Genomic DNA, 16,098 nt, shown 5'->3' with positions numbered 1-16,098 from the left:
TTTTTTTATCTCTGTATACCCAGTACTTAGCACACAGTAGGCACTTAATAAATGCTGACTGATTGATTAGTAGTGGTCCAATAAATACTTTTTGATTGTTGATTGATTGAGAGCATGTGAAGTATTAGAGTCAGTTAAACATTCCTCTTGAAATGCTATTTGTCAAGCCTGACAGGAGTCACCTGTACATCTTTGGCATTGTGGTTTCGGGCAAAAGGATAAAAGGCTCCAAGCTGCATCCATCGAGTACATAATTCTTCAGTAGTAGATCCTGAAAATCCACAGATATCAGCTCCAACCAAAGGAATCCCAAAGAGATTGAAGTTTAGCAAACCTGGAAATGGAGAGAGAACTCACAATCAAGACTAATGAAAACAAAACTAGTATTTGTGTAAGGCTTGAGTGGCAAGAGGGAAAAAAAAGAAGGACTTAACTGTTTGGGCTTCAGAAAATGCAAGGTTTGAATCCCACCTCTGTCTTGGTATGACTGTATGATACCATACTGTCATGGTTTATGGTATCTGTATGATTTAGAGCTCATTATCACTTTTTTTCTGGGTCTCATTTTTTTTTGTTCAGTAAAACAGAATACAAAGCTACCTTCCCTTCTTCTCAAGAGCAGCAGGTAAATATGGATGAGAAGCCCTTGGCATGTATGAGTCACAAAGAAACAGCTGCTTGGATTATAGAAAAAGGAGAAAATCAAGGTGATTTCCAAGAGCAGCTCACAGCCTTAGAAACTTGGTCATTCTGAGGAATGTTTTGTAGAACATAGAATGTCAGGGCTGGAAGAGGCCTGAAGTTCAAGAGCTCTGAGATTGGCTGGATAGACTCTCGATCGAGTTTTACCTGGTATTGACCAGTACATATCCTTCCATTCACTCCTGTTGTCTCCCAGCCAGTGCCCAGAGTAGCGGCCCTGACTGGGAAAGGTGGATCGGGAAATGACAAATGGGCGCTTCCCACGGATAGCAATCAGGGCACTGAAAGACAAAAAAAAAAGGCCAGAGACCACAAGCCAATGGACTCAGAAATTTCAAGGACAGGAGAATAACAGGAGGTATCAACCTGTTACTAAACCCAAACCCTGCCACACTATTCAGTCCCTCAGTCATAAAGATGAGCCAAGTCAACAAGCACTTTCTCTGCCAGGCACTGAAGAAGTAGAAAGAAAGGCAAAATCAGTCTATGCCCTCCAAAACTTATAATCTAATGGGGGAGATATGTAAAAACAATTATGTGAGCAAAATAGAGAGAGATAAATTAGACATAATCTCGTAAAGGAGACATTACATTAAGATTGATGGTGGGGATTGGGAAAAGCTTGCAAAAAATGAAAAGAATTCTAGAGAATGATGTAGTCTTTTAGGAAGACACTGTAGTTTTATTCCCTGTGAACATCCCTCTCCTTCCAAGGCACATAGGTCGTGTTTCTTAAAACAAGTATTTGGATAAATACAAGAAATGAGATGATTAATGTGGAAATGGCACATGTATTAGTAATTTTGCAAGATTTTAGATTTATCAGTAAAAGTAGCCTACATTGGTTAGATCAGAAAAGAACTCTTTTAGATATGTGGGGAAGACTATGTAGAAGATAGGGATGGAGACTCTGAGCCAATTGTTAGGAGAAACACCATGATAGAATCTGTCTATAGTATAATTATAATCTCTGTAAGTGACCCTAGGATTGCTCAAGAGAAGGTGAGAACAAGTAGACTATTGCCTAAGAGAACAAGGATAATGTTATAGGATCACTGTTATTAAAAGTCCTTTGGGGACTTTAGCTATGGTAACCTACATGTGGAAAAATACTGTCTGGCCAATAGGAGAAATCTCCCAGATTTCCAGTTCAGGGTTTAAAATAAAGAGATGAAAAAAACTGTAGTAGAGAGGGCACTGGACTTGCAATCAGGTAGCCCTGGATTCAAATCCTACCTTAAATACTTGCAAGCTGGGTGAGCCTGGCAAGTCACTTAACCTCTCAGTTTCCTCATCTGTTAAATGAAGGGATTGTATTCGATGGTGTCTAAGGTCCCAGGGGCCAGTGGCACTTAAGATACTTTCCTACTAAGGTTTTCTCTACCTTACAAACCAGATCTCCAGAGACCATGCCTTGGGACAGCTAATCCATGCAGCTTTGAACTCCATGGGACCAAACTTGTTCATTCCAGCCACCTTCTAACTTCCCCTGCTCTTGCTACCTCTTCTCAAAGAACTAGAACAGAATCAACACCATTATTGCTGTAAAGGGGATTTCAATGGCATTCTTATTATTTCACCTCGAATCTCTAAGACTTCCAAACCAAAATACCTTTCCCTAATAATCATGATAATAATAGTTAGCATTTACATAGTGCTTTAAGGTTAGCCAAGCACTTTACAAATACTACTTCATTTTGGGAGCTACTACTCTCCTATGTCTTGCCTCTTTCATTAGATTTTAAGCTCTCTGAGAAAAAAAAGAAAGGCTTGTTTCACTTTTGTATTTGTATCCCTAAAGCTTGGGCAAATAGCAAATGCTTAATAAATGATTTTTTATTCATCCATTTTAAAGGGGTTACACAAAACAGTAAAAGATTTAAGAACTAGATGGCCTCTCAAGATCTTTCCACTTGTACATTTTTATGGAGGGCAGAGACCACTATAGTTTCCTCTTTGGAGTCCTCCCCTCATTATCAAAAAAAGAGTTAGACAATATCATTTAATATTGACGATGATGAAAATGATAAGGAAATAGTGATGATGCTAATCCCAAATGTAAGGGGGAATAAAAAGGGGGAAGTAATAGTGATATATTCAGGGTAGCAATTCCTAGTCCCAAATGAGGTGTTTGATACTGAGATTGATGTAGGCACCAAATGTTGGGGTTCAATCATGTGAAGAATTTACAATAGTCATTCTCTTTGGCAAAAGATAGTTTATTTAGAGGAAGTTACAGACAAAGTGAAGAGATTCAATGGACACCAGGAATAGTAAATATGAAATAGACTTGGGAAACATATAATTAGCAAAGAAAGGGCATTTAGACAAGCTCTCTGGTGCAACTCACAATTAATCAGGAGAAAGGGTATACTTCAAGAAGCGAGAATATACCTGTAACTGTCAGGCTAAATCCATAGAGGAATTCAGCAACCTAAAAGAGTTAGCTAAAAGAAGGAGAAAGGCACCAGGAGGCAGAATGGGGGAATGAGAGGAAAGAGACCAGGAGGCATGGGGAAGGGGCAAGGAGAGAGGCACCATGAAGCAGAGTGCTGAGGCGGATTGCCCCAAAAGGGATTCAGCAAAGATGGCATGATCCAGGGACAGATTTACAGGGGAAATGTGCCCTTCAGAGTTTGACATATTTGACATTTCTGGCCGGACACAGCAAGGTGGGGCTACCCATGACCTGCACAGAGCGTGGGACTATAAGATTAAGCTATTCCCAAGACCTTATCAGTAGTGTTCATAATAATGTTTTTCTAGTCTCCATTGCCAGTCATAACACCCCTCTGCCACCACTACCACTCACTACCACCATCATCACAAAAAACCAAAAACAGACAAACAAAAAAAAAAAGTACCAAGACTCCAAAGTTCCCACACACCCCCTCTCTCTCCACAATACTTGTTTCCAGTTTATATTACTTACTATCAGCGATGTGAAAGGACAGATTTCAACCAGTTGTACCATCATATCTCATCATCCAAACACCATTGCATAATCTCACCTGGCAGTAGCTTTAGCTTCCATCAGCCCATACAAGTTATGAAGGTTATAGTGGGAGGAGAGCCTTTGCTTTGCAGAGGCACAGATTGTCTTGGCAAATAAAGATCCTCCCAGCACCGCTGCCAGAGAAACAGAAAAATAAAAATTGTTTACAAGCAAGAGACTTCTCACCTAATCAAGGGCACTGCATTGGAAAGGGTCTGAGAGAGAAAACAGAGGAACCCAGCTGCTAAGTGTAAATTCATGAGTCAGAGACATTCCTTCGTCCCATCTCATCCTTACCGGGTTTGTAGGGTGGGTTATCCAATTCTTCAGAAGTGCAACCATCCACTGAACCATCCTGGAAGTTAGATGGTTCATTCATGTCCTAGATACAGAGATAGACACTGTGGACTCATGGGAAAGGATACCTCAAGCCTACCTAGACAGGACTTAAACATTCACTTAAAAAAAATTCAATAGTATTTTATTTTTTAAAATATCTATAAAAATAGTTTTCAACATTCGTTTTTGTAAGACTTTGTGTTCCAATGGTGTTAGCCAGAAAATTCTGATAGCAGAGTCTATATAGCATGGTACCTTATGCTGTATGCTCAGAGCTTAGCCCCCAGGTGCATTCTTGCAACCCAGTTTTAGTTCCATGGTTAGTTTCTCTCTCCAAGTGATCCTCTATTATATCTTTTGGGAGGGGCATGAGGCAATTGGGATTAAATGACTTGCCCAGGATCATGGAGTTAGGAAGTGTTAAGTGTCTGAGGCCAGATTTGAACTCAGGTCCTCCTGATTTTAGGGTCAGTGCCCTATCTACTTACCATCTAGCTGCCCCTGACTTTGACCTTTGGGGTTCCTTTGTTCCTTTGGGGTAATAAAACTCAGTAAGGGACATAGAGGTATAAGGTCGAAAGCTATAAAAATGGGTTACATTCTAGAGACCAGTAGCCACAGAGTGGCTGTCATGAGGAAATTTCATTCATTTATTTTTGGATGAAGGATTTCAAATTAGACAAGTAAAGGCCAATAGAAATGATATAAATGTTCCAAATTATTTGAAATATGCCCTTCCACTGGCAGAAGAGCTATTATTTACCAGTGCTGAAGCATTCATAGCCTACCAGGGCCTGGATGGTGTGAGGAAGAGGCTGGAATCCCTGCCCTATGCAAGGAGAAGAAACTTACAATCCAGAGTCCATCAAAGGGAACTTGGGCGTGGAATACATTCAGGTTCTCTAGCCACCACTGATGTGTCTCTGGGTTGGAGAAGTCAGGGAATGCAGTGAGGCCGGGCCACACCTACCATACAGCCCATGAAACCAAGAGTAAATATCTTCTCCCAAATACCCACAGTCCTCTACCCTTTAACCCACTTCCCTTCTCTCCCCAGGGCAGAGGTACTCAAAATGGAGCCTAGCAACTTGTTTTTTAAAAACATTTTGAGAACTGTATTTTATTATATTGGTTCCCTTTACACTCCTTTTTATTTTATGTTACGCATTCAAAAACATTGTTCTGAGAAGCGTTCTGTAGACGTTATCATAATGTCCAAGACACAAGATTGAAAAGACCCTTGTGCTAGGGCATATTCTTTTGGTCCTGCAGAGCTTTGGGCACCTTTAGAAAATCTTATTCCATCAAATTGTGTGTGCCAGAAGCAGAAAGGGGAAGAAGGATGGAAGTTAAATTAGCTGCTATTATTTTTGGGGAAAATAACATCAAACCAGTCAAGATTTATAGTGAAATTCTGATATCTAAGGCAGCTAGGTTTTATCTCCAACACTTTAGCCAATTATATATATGAGAGAGAGAGAGATCAATGAGTCTAAAGATTACAGAGTAATCCCTCTGGAATCACGAATTTCCCTAATCATGCCCAGAATACCCCAGATGTTTCCCATCAGTCTGGGGCTAGCCCATCTCCTGAGTGTTATTAATGTTCTATACCTATCAAATGAAGCTTTTCTCTCACCTGTCCAATCAATGGCTGTCCATTGGTGTTGTTAATGAAGATCCCTCTTTTCAAACCTTCATCATAAGGTGCGTAAGTGCCAGTAGGCTGACTGCTGCTGATGGCAGGATCCTGGAAAGACATTTGGGAAGTAACAGTTACAATTTGGGGCAATCTGGCAGAAATCTTGGCTCTTATAATCAACCTGGAAATCCATTGGCTAACTCTCCTTATTGTGAGAAGAACACAGCTTCCCTGATTTAGAAGAATGAATTAAGTGGAGACCCTTGTATATGATGTCTGTATTGTTTCAATGTATTGTTTAGTCTTGTAGAGGTCCTGGGTTATTAAGTGAAGTTGACAGAAAGAGCCTCCCTGAGGCAAGTAGGAAAGGGTACTCTTGGGAATCGGTTTAACGTTATAGTCCCATCCTCTGTAGAGGTAGTGGGTAGCCGCCCCTTGCTATGTCCAGTTATGTCAAACCCCAAGGTCAAATTTCCCCTATAAATCAGTCCATGGCTCACACCATCTTTGCTAAATCCCTTTTGGATAAGCCGTTATGGGTTCTGTCTCATGGTATCATTTATGTCTCACGGTGTCTTTCTCCTTCTTATAGCTAACTAAGTTTTTTAAGATGCTAAATTCCTCCATGAATCTACTCCCACCTCATGAAGTATTTCCTTTCTCCTGGTTAATTGTGAGTTCCACTAGGAAACTTGTATTTTCCATTGTTAATTGTTAAAACCCCTTTCCTTGGTAACCTATTGTTCTCCCAAATTTATTTCATTTTTACCATTTCTGATGTGTATTGCATCTCTTCATCTTGCCTGTAACTTCTTTTCCTATATAAACCTACCATTTACCATAGACAAAGTCCATTCACATGATTGAACCCCAAACACAAAGACTGATGTCTTACTGAAATTTTTTTGTTTTCTTGTTACTATTCTTCCTTTTTTTTTTTTTTTTTTTTAAAGGTATGGCCTTCTGAGAAGAGGTATAGAATCTGGGGGAAGGGGAAAAGATATCAATACAAACTTATTTTTACAAAAGAATGCAATTACTTAAGTATCTGTGAAAATATCTCTATGTTTGAGGCTTATGGTGGAGCCTGTAATAGAAATAGAAAAGTTGCCTGGTTGCCCAAAGAGATTGAAACAAAAGAGAATTCTAATCTAGAAATGACCTACTTTAAATAAATCACATATGAGTTTTCAGCCCATGAATCCAGTGAACACTGGGGTCATGAGAGCAAACTGCTTGACCGGTTCCTGGCTCCCCCTTTGGTGTTTGCTTCTGGTTAGACAAGTCATTTAAGGCTTGGCTGGAACTCCAGTTGTGCAAGAAGAATATTGAGTGTTTTCCTTTTGAAAAGTAGCATGCTGGGGAAATCCCTAAACCACCCAAAGGAGCCGGAAGGGTGGAGCTTTGAAATTGGTGATCACAGGGGAAATGGAAAAGCAAGGAATGTGTTGTGTTTCCCTTGGGCAAACTCATAAAAAGAAGCTGGTTACATCCTAAAAATTCAAATCCTAGGAGTGACCCTATCTTAAGGGAATTTTATTTATTTATAATTGAAGGATTTCGAATTAGACAAGCAAAGGCTTGAAAAGAACCATACATTCAAGAGGTAGAAAAGACCTTTGACAAGTCTGTGTTTCCTCTTACCAAGAAGTGAAAGATCTAATTAGTGACAAAGCCATAGACTTGCTATGCTCCCCAGAAAGCAAAGACAAAGCTACTTAGATTCCTTTTGGGAAAGTGGGAGGGAGGATGATTAATTCTGCTTGTGGGTGACTGAGTTCTCTGAAGGTCAGCTAAAGCTTCCTATCATAAGAGAAATTTCCTTATGGCATTTAGACAGTCATTGTTGCTTTGGGAAGGTATCATACTACTACAGAAAGTGAACTGATTCTGGAGTCAAGAGATCTGATTACTAATCATTTCTATGATACTACCCTTGTGGCCTTATCCTCCCTGAGCCTCAGTTTTCCTCTTCTGTAAAATGAGGTTGTTGGACAAAATGGTCTCTCAGATCTCTTTAGTCAAGTAGCCTGGTGGTTTCCATTTAGTAGTTCCCAATGCATTCAGACAATGTTAATGATGTTTGTGTTAAAAATTCTTTAGTTGTGCCTTAAGCAGTAAATAATTGCCCAATTCTGTTATGAATATATTTTTTCTCTGAGCCAACAAACATGTACATGTTTGAAACATCATAAGTTTGATTCTTCAATAATTTGAAATCATCCTCATCACGTGCACAATTATTTTGGTGTTCATACAATGGTTATATTTTGAGCACTTGGGACTAAGGGCAACAAGTTTTTGCTTTTTTCTCAATTTGTCATCAAACTGTTTTCAAACTATCACAAAGATTTAACATTTGAGTGCAAACTGATTCCTAACAAAGGATCAGATGTTTGTAAAACCTCATCAGTTGTATAAATCATACTTCTTAATCATGAACTAACTTATTCTTGGAAAATTGTGGTCAGGTCAACCTCCCAGACTGTCTAGTTAGCATTTTTAAAGACAGCTAAAACAACCTTGTGGGAACTTCCCAGACTGTCTCATTGAGCATAGAATGATGAAAAGATGGAGCTCATCTAGCTTTTTCAATGTTCAACCTTGATGGGAAACTCAGGTTTCCCAGACTATCTTTGGGACAGTCTCAACATCTCAGTACACATCCTTATTACTTCCTAGATCTCACCTTTATCTCCCTCTAAGCTATAAAAATCAGCCTCTTCCAAAAGCATGTCCCTTTTTCTTGTGACTTTTAGTCTCTTTTGACAAAGAGAATGCCATTGTGATTTTCTCACATGTTTCTTGGACCTCCCAAACTAGGAATTGCTCTCCTGACCCTTTTCAACCAATACCTTGTGACCATTTGTATTCTTGAAGAAAAATTCTCAGCAAAGAAATAATTACTTGCATATATATTACAAGTCATTTCGAAAACATCATGGACCATCACAAATATTCTGCAGAAACAACCTTATATAGCCTTTCATTGTAATATTAAGATTGCTTTCCAATTTAAAATTATTCTCCATTATTTTGCTAGTCTTTCTGGTGAACTTTCAAATGAACTGATCAACACTGGCCAAAAATCTGGTAGTAGATTTTCCATAAGAGTATAGCTCTTCAAAATAATGTTTTGGTCATGTATACTTATTGTGTATCTAAGTTATATTTTAATATATTTAACATCTACTGGTCATCCTGCCATTTAGGGGAGGGGGGGGGGTAAGAGGTGAAAAATTGGAACAAGAGGTTTGGCAATTGTTAATGCTGTGGAGTTACCCATGTATATATCCTGTAAATAAAAGGCTATTTAAAAAAAAAAAAAAGAGTATAGCTCTTTTGGCAGTGGTTTTTTTTTTTAAAAAGATGAAGGTCAGGTCAGATCTATAACTTACAAAGGCTAATTTATCTACCAACATTGTTTAAAAATAAAACAATTTATGCAATTGAACTTTAGTTCATTTAACATAGCACTAACATAGCACTTAGCCAGAAGAAAAATAAATATTTCACTTTGTAACTAGTTATTTGATGTGTTTGAGGTTCAATACATAATAATGAGACTGAGTTTCAAGCACCTGATGATGAGATTGAGGCAAGCGATTTGCACCAAATATTGAGGTGTGGCACCAAATGTTGGGTTTCGGTCATATGAAGAATTCACAATGGCTATTCTCTTTGGCAAAAGATAGGTTTATTTAGGAAAAAAGGTGACAGCAAAATGAAGAGCTACAATAGACATTGGAAATGTAAACATGAAATAAAGTTGGGAGAGCATATAATTATCAAGGAAAGAGGTTTTAATAATTAATGATGGAAAACTCAAATTTCCCAGTGGAACTCACAATTAACCAGGAAAAAGGAAATGCTCCCTGAGATGCAAGTATTCCATTAAGTGGCAGGCTGAATCCACAGAGGATCCATAGAGGAGCTAGTTAGCTATAAGAAGGAGAAAGACACCATGAGGCATAGGGGAGGAGAAAGATACCATACCATGGTGAACTGACTCTAAAAGGGCTTAGCAAAGATGGCATGAGCCATGGACAGATTTGTAGAAGAAATCTGCAAAGCAAGGTGTGACCATAAGGTTGAACTGATCCCTACCAGTGTCCTTCTCTGCCTGCCTTAGGGAGCAATTTTACCAGTACTTCAGACTGTCTACCAATTCTACCTAGTAACTCAGGATCTCATCACTTTATTTTTTGTTGGAATCCTTACAAAGTGTTAACTCATTAGAATTGATAGAGACAATAATTATCTAATTTAGCATGGTTCAGTATGATTGATCTGATCCTATGAGATGTTATGGGCCAGAACTTGAAACAAGGTACTAAGTGGAATTGAGGAGACAATGGTTAAATCTAGTTTAGCACGGATTTAATCCAACAAATAATGGTTTCCCAGTGATATAATGATTGGTGTGTACTCAGTGTAGAGCATATAAGCAAGAAGCTCTCAGGGCCAGACACAGAGCATTCTGAGAGGAAGCCCATAAGCTTGGAGGTGGAGTCAGATTCATTCCATATTCCACCTTTCTGCTGGCTGGAGACATTCGGAGGGAGCTAGGAGCTGAAGCTCAAGACTTTGAAGGACACAGTAAAGGACTGGATTTAACTCCTAGCTGTATTTGGGGTGATTATTACTCGGAACTGAAACTAAGGCTGCCTCCAGAAACCTCCCCAAGAAACCTGCTCCCAGAGAGAATGATCATATTATATTATATAAAAGAAGAGTTTTTATCAGTTTTTTTGGTGGCTAATATTAAAAAATGAACTTCCATCTCTCAGTAAGTATTTATACAATTCTCTTGCTATCTATCACATATTTGTGCCTGCAAGTATCTTCACTTTATTTTAGTTTTAAATCAAAATAAATAAATTCAATATGGACCTAGATTTAAGACTATGTTTGCCTGTTTTTGAGCCAAGCACTGCAAACTCTTGTTCAAATAAAAAAGTCCAACATCAAAATTGAGTTTATAAGTTGCAACATTTTTCATTAAAATGTTATTTATATTCAACAAAAGTTATAAAATAAGGACATTTAATAAATTCTTGCAGTTAACAGTAAGTGTTATAAGGTCTTACTTGACTTCTTTCGATCCCTGCACAATGTTCTACATAAAATATTTATATTATTTTATAATTTGAGTTTTATATTTCTATAAATTATCATAATTAAAGATAGAATTAAATTTTATTTTCTATAATTACATAATATAAATTTTAATTTGGAGCTTTTGAAATTAAAAGTTATCATTGTAGTTATTCTAAGCACTTACTGAATAAATCTAAAACATTATGAGTAATATAATAAATTACCCTCAGAGTTCTAACATTTTTTTTTTAATGAAGAGTTTATGGAACAAAAAAAGTTGGGAACCATTTATTAATCGCCAATTCTGTGCCAAGATCTATGATTTCCTCCAGCTCACAGTTAGGGAACTGATTTGGGCTTTATCCAGGAGTAGATACGAATGTGCTTTTCCCTAAGTGCCAATAGCATCAGGTTATTTTTCTTACAAAGGGAGAGCAGCCTGATCTTTTCTTCTGAAAGCGGTCCCCTGAACTCCCTGAAAGGGGAACAGCCCTAATCTTCCACAGGCAGGAACTCAGCTTACCACAATTGGGACATAATATTGTCCATGCTTGTGAAGGTCCATCACCAGCTGGGGGAGTGTGCCAAAATGCTCTGGGTCAACGGTGAAATCCCGAGATCCTTCCATGTAGTCAATGTCATTCCACTGAGCATCCTACCAGACAAAAGGCACATTAGTAGACTGCAAACAAACCCATTCCTGCCCCTCTTGGTCCCTCTTTGGACTGGACAAACTGAAAAACGACCAGCACTAAGTCTGGTGCAGTACAGTGACATGTCCCCCTCCCAGGAACGGGGGGGGGCGGTCCTAGGCGGAGATATGAACCAGTCCAGGGCAGACAAAGGGAAAAGAGGAGTCTCCATTTCAGTCAGAATTGGGTTTCAGCCCGTTAATGGCCACTGGTGTTTCAATGCATGAGATTTTAGACACAATCAAACAAAAACACCAAAAACTTCTCTGGAGTCAGAGGATCAGGATTCAAACACCACCTCTGATGCTTACAATGGGTCTGACCTTGTCTGCTAAATCACTTCACTTGCCCTTCCCCTGCCTCAGTTTCTTCATCTGTAAAATGATGAGTTTAGACTATAGATGGCCTTGCGTTTTCTTCTAACTCTTTAGGATGACATGAATTTTCTTTCACTATTCTCAACCTTCCAATGTCCTTAGCCATCTTTTCTTCCTTCTCCTGCTTAGCTAAATTTATTCCTTCATTTACACTTTTGAGTCCACTACCTCCATACCCGTCCTCTGTTCATCATCCTCTTGGTATGCATTTGAACCCCAGGCATCTTTTATAAGTCTATATGCTCCTTGACCTCTTTGCCACTCTGATGTTTTGAGCCAATGTAGTACAATAGAGAGACAGAGCAATATCCTGGGTCTGGAGTCAGCAACCTTAGTTGGAATCCTGGTGTGGCTCTTAACAACCTGGGCAACTTTCACTTTTCCGTGCCTCAGTTTCCCCATCTGTACAATGAAGGAGACTAACTGACTAGACTAGATGACCCTGCCCTTTCTTGGATCTCTTATTACCTATCTTCAAGGGATTTATATTCTATGAGAAAGGATATGACATATACATAGAGAGGTAAATACGGGATAATTTGATGAGAAAGAGCATAAACAATAAGAAGGATAAGGGAAGGCTCCATGAAAAAGGTGGTACAATAGATAAGAGTGTTGGACATGGGGTGAGAAAGAGTCAGGTTTAAATTCAACTTCAGACATTCACTAGCAGTGTGACTGGAGGAAAAGTCATTTACTTCCGTCTGCCTCAGATTCCTCAAATGTAAAATGGGGCTAATCACAGTGTCTACTTCCCAGTGAGAAGCAAATAAGATAATATTTGTAAAGCACTTAGCACAATGCCCCAGACCCTTAATAAATCCTTTTTTCCCTTCTTCATGAGTTTCTTTTATTGGGTCAATATCCATTTCTCACCCATTAAACTTACCCAAGGCTCTGACCTGGACCCTTTTCTCTTCTCTCTCCCTTATGCTGTATCCCTTCCAAGCAGATAACTCTCAAAACTATATATCCAGGCCTAATTTCCTACATGAACTCTAGTATCACATCACTTTCCTTTCACATTTCCTGGCTTCTTTTGAGTAATACTAGCCACTCTGGTTGTAATTTCAGAGTAATCTTTATTTGTTCCCTCTCCTTTATTGATCTACATCCAATCAATTGCTAAATTATGTTAATTCTACCTCCAAAAGATCTTTAATTTTCCCTTCTCTCTCTCTCTATCCCAGGGCCATGATCCTAATAAATAGCATCTTATTTCTCTCACCAAAACAAGTGCAAAGATCTCCCCAATTTTAGGCTTTTTCGTCTCCAAACTACCCATCATGAAGGTACTCCTAAAGTATAAATCTGACCATGTCATTTCTATATTCAATCAACTCTAATGATCCTTTATTGCTTCTAGGAGTCAATATAAGTTGGGGTCAATATAAGTCCTAGTATTTGGCTTTGAAAGGCACTTACAACCAGGCCTCCAACATAACTTTTCAATTTTATCATACAATATTCCATTACTGAACTCTTTCATCCAGTCAAATTGGCCTTCTTGTTCCTCCTCACACATGACACACAATCTTCCATCTTTGAACCTTTCTACTGACTTCCATATTTCTAATGAAATCCCCCATCACCTCAGCCTCTAAGCATTTCTTGTTTCCTTCAAAATTCTGTTCAAGGCCTAACTTCTACATGAAGGTTCTTTTAGCTATTAGTGATACCCTTCTATTTACCTTATATATATGTATAATAAATATACAATACATACAAATATTTATGTTTATATATTCATATATTTATATTTCATATAAATATATTGTCCCCCCCCCTAGTAAAATATAAGCTCCTTGAAGGCATGGACTGTTTAAATGTATCCTTAAAATCCCAATTGCTTGGTGCAGAAGAGGTGCTCAAAAATATTTATTGATTGATTATTACTTAAAATATATGCTTTATTAATGTTTGTTTAATTGAAACTTTCAGTTATTACCAAAAATAAAAGACATCAGGACTAGATGTGAACTTAAGGATGAATAGCATCTATCAACTATTTATTTATGAACAGGGGCAAAGGTCTTAGTGAAATAATCACTGTTCAATGAAGGCAAGTAGAAATCAAGACAAGACTTTGGAGAGAAATGACAATAACATTTGGGGAGAAAAAAAAGAAGAATAACTTTTTTCAGCATCATGGGAATGGAAGAAGAATCATATTTGACAATGAACACAATGCTCTGAGTTCAGATAGGAAAACATGCAGCATTCATAAATAATGGGTTAATTACTTATACCTTTTAGCTGGAACTATGTGGGCTTGATAAAATAAATAAATCCAAGTTAACTCTAAGTTTAGGGAAGGAGGATCAGGAGCTATTACTCATACCTCTCAAGGGTAAGCCTCCCCCTTTCTCTAGTCTCTTTCTTGGTGATTTCATCGATCTCCCCTATTTTAATTAAAATGATCTCAAAATTTAGAGTTCTACTCTCAACTTTTCTCCAGAGATCCAAACTTATATTTCTTTCTAAAAATAGTTTGCAATACCTATATTTCTGCCTCTATTTCATCCCTTTCCTTTTCACTATGACTTTTCACAGAGTTATCTTTTATAACAATGAATTTTTTAAAAAGAAGAAAATAAATTCAACAAAGCTAATCATCACATTAGGAAAGAAAACAAACCACTCTGATATTATATGCTATTTCCACGCCTATGGACACCCACTTCTACAAAGTAGTTGAGGTAATGTCTTCTCATACCTTTTCTTTGGGACCAAACTTGGTCTTACAATTTTGCAACATTCAAAGTTTTCCCCCTAATGTGTTAATTAGCTTTGTTGAATTGTTTTCTAGTTGTTTGCCTGGTTGTGCTAATTTCACTTTTTATCATTCATACATATCTTTCCATGTTAGTGCTATATTTTAGCTGCCTATTGGGTATCTCCATTTGGATATCTACCTAGCATCTTAAACTTAAAGTGAACTTGCCATCTTTGCCACAATTCTGTCCTTTCTTTCTAACATCATAGAATCCTAGAATTTTAGAATCATACAGTATAACAGTTGCCAAAATATCTAACCCATACTCAAAAGGGATTTCCCACTATAATATACTTGACAAATAATTATCATCTTCAAGATCTATAAAGAAGATCCCACCATCATCTGAGGAGTCCATTTTACTTTTGGACCACTCACTATTAGGATGTTTTCCTCGACATTAAGCCTATATTTATCTTTCTGCTCTGGTTCTGTCCTCTGAGAAAAAAAGAACATACATAATCCTTGTAAATGGAGGCCCTTCAAAAGCTTGAACAAAGCTACTGTAGCCCCTGAGTCTTCTCCAAACTAAATAAACCTTGTCTCTTCAGTTAATCCTTTTGTGACAAAAACCCAAGGTTTTTGGTTAAGGATGGTTAAGGAACCATCCTCTTGCCTTTTTCTGGATACTGTTCTTAACAACAAAGTCCTTGTTTTAACTGCATATGCTAAATCTATATCTGATTGCTTACTGTCTTAGAGAGTGAGGAGAAAAGAAAGGGAAGAATGGATAGAATTTGGAACTCAAACTGAAAAAACAAAGTTTAAAAACTGTTTTAACATAATTGGGGGAATAATACACACATGTATACACACATACATACATGTATGTATGTGTGTGTGTATTTAAATACTGAGGTACCCAGAAATGAACAAAATATTCTTGATGTAGTCTTGCCAGGACAGAGTATAGAGTATCTCCTTATACCTAAATATTATGCCTTCCTTAATGTAGTGAAAGGTTGTATTAGCTTGGGATGACTATATCACAAGGCTCACTCATTGTGATTTTGCAGTCTGCTAAAACATTTATCTATTTTTCAAGCAAATGCTGTCTAAATATGCTTCCTTGAATTTATGATCAGAGAAAAACTAGAAAACATTATGAAAGGCAAAATGGACAACTTTGATTACATCAAATTAAAAAGTTTCTACACAAACAAAACCAACAGAAACAAGATTAAAAGGGGATTACAAAACTGGAAAAAAAATCTTTACAGCCAATGTTTCTGATAAAGGTCTCATTTCTGAAATATATAAAGAATGGTGTCAAATTTATAAGAATACAAGTCATTCCCCAATTAATAAATAGTCAAAGCATATGAATAGACAATTTTCAAATGAAAAAATTAAAGCCATCTATAGTTATGAGAAAATTCTCTAAATCATAATTGATTGGAGAAATGCAAATCAAAACAATTCTGAGGTACTATCTCATATCTCTCAAATTGGCTAAAATGACAGGAAAAAGATAA

At 37.6% G+C, this 16,098-nt stretch overlaps 1 protein-coding gene across 1 annotated transcript in view; it reads right to left on the bottom strand.

Annotated features, from left to right (window-relative positions):
• LOC100933026 (lysosomal alpha-glucosidase) overlaps positions 1–16,098 on the bottom strand; it is a 68,571-nt gene that overhangs the window by 10,448 nt on the left and 42,025 nt on the right. Inside the window, exons 9-15 of the mRNA XM_012542814.3 lie at positions 11,302–11,433; positions 5,676–5,786; positions 4,889–5,002; positions 3,995–4,079; positions 3,714–3,831; positions 850–983; positions 183–334 (exon numbers count right to left, since the gene is read on the bottom strand). Of these exons, the coding sequence (XP_012398268.2) occupies positions 183–334; positions 850–983; positions 3,714–3,831; positions 3,995–4,079; positions 4,889–5,002; positions 5,676–5,786; positions 11,302–11,433 (846 nt within the window). The remainder of the gene's footprint in view (positions 1–182; positions 335–849; positions 984–3,713; positions 3,832–3,994; positions 4,080–4,888; positions 5,003–5,675; positions 5,787–11,301; positions 11,434–16,098) is intronic.

The sequence above is a fragment of the Sarcophilus harrisii genome, chromosome 1, assembly GCF_902635505.1.
Source record: "Sarcophilus harrisii chromosome 1, mSarHar1.11, whole genome shotgun sequence".
NCBI lineage: Eukaryota > Metazoa > Chordata > Mammalia > Dasyuromorphia > Dasyuridae > Sarcophilus > Sarcophilus harrisii.
This window is presented reverse-complemented; position numbering and strand designations above follow the sequence as displayed.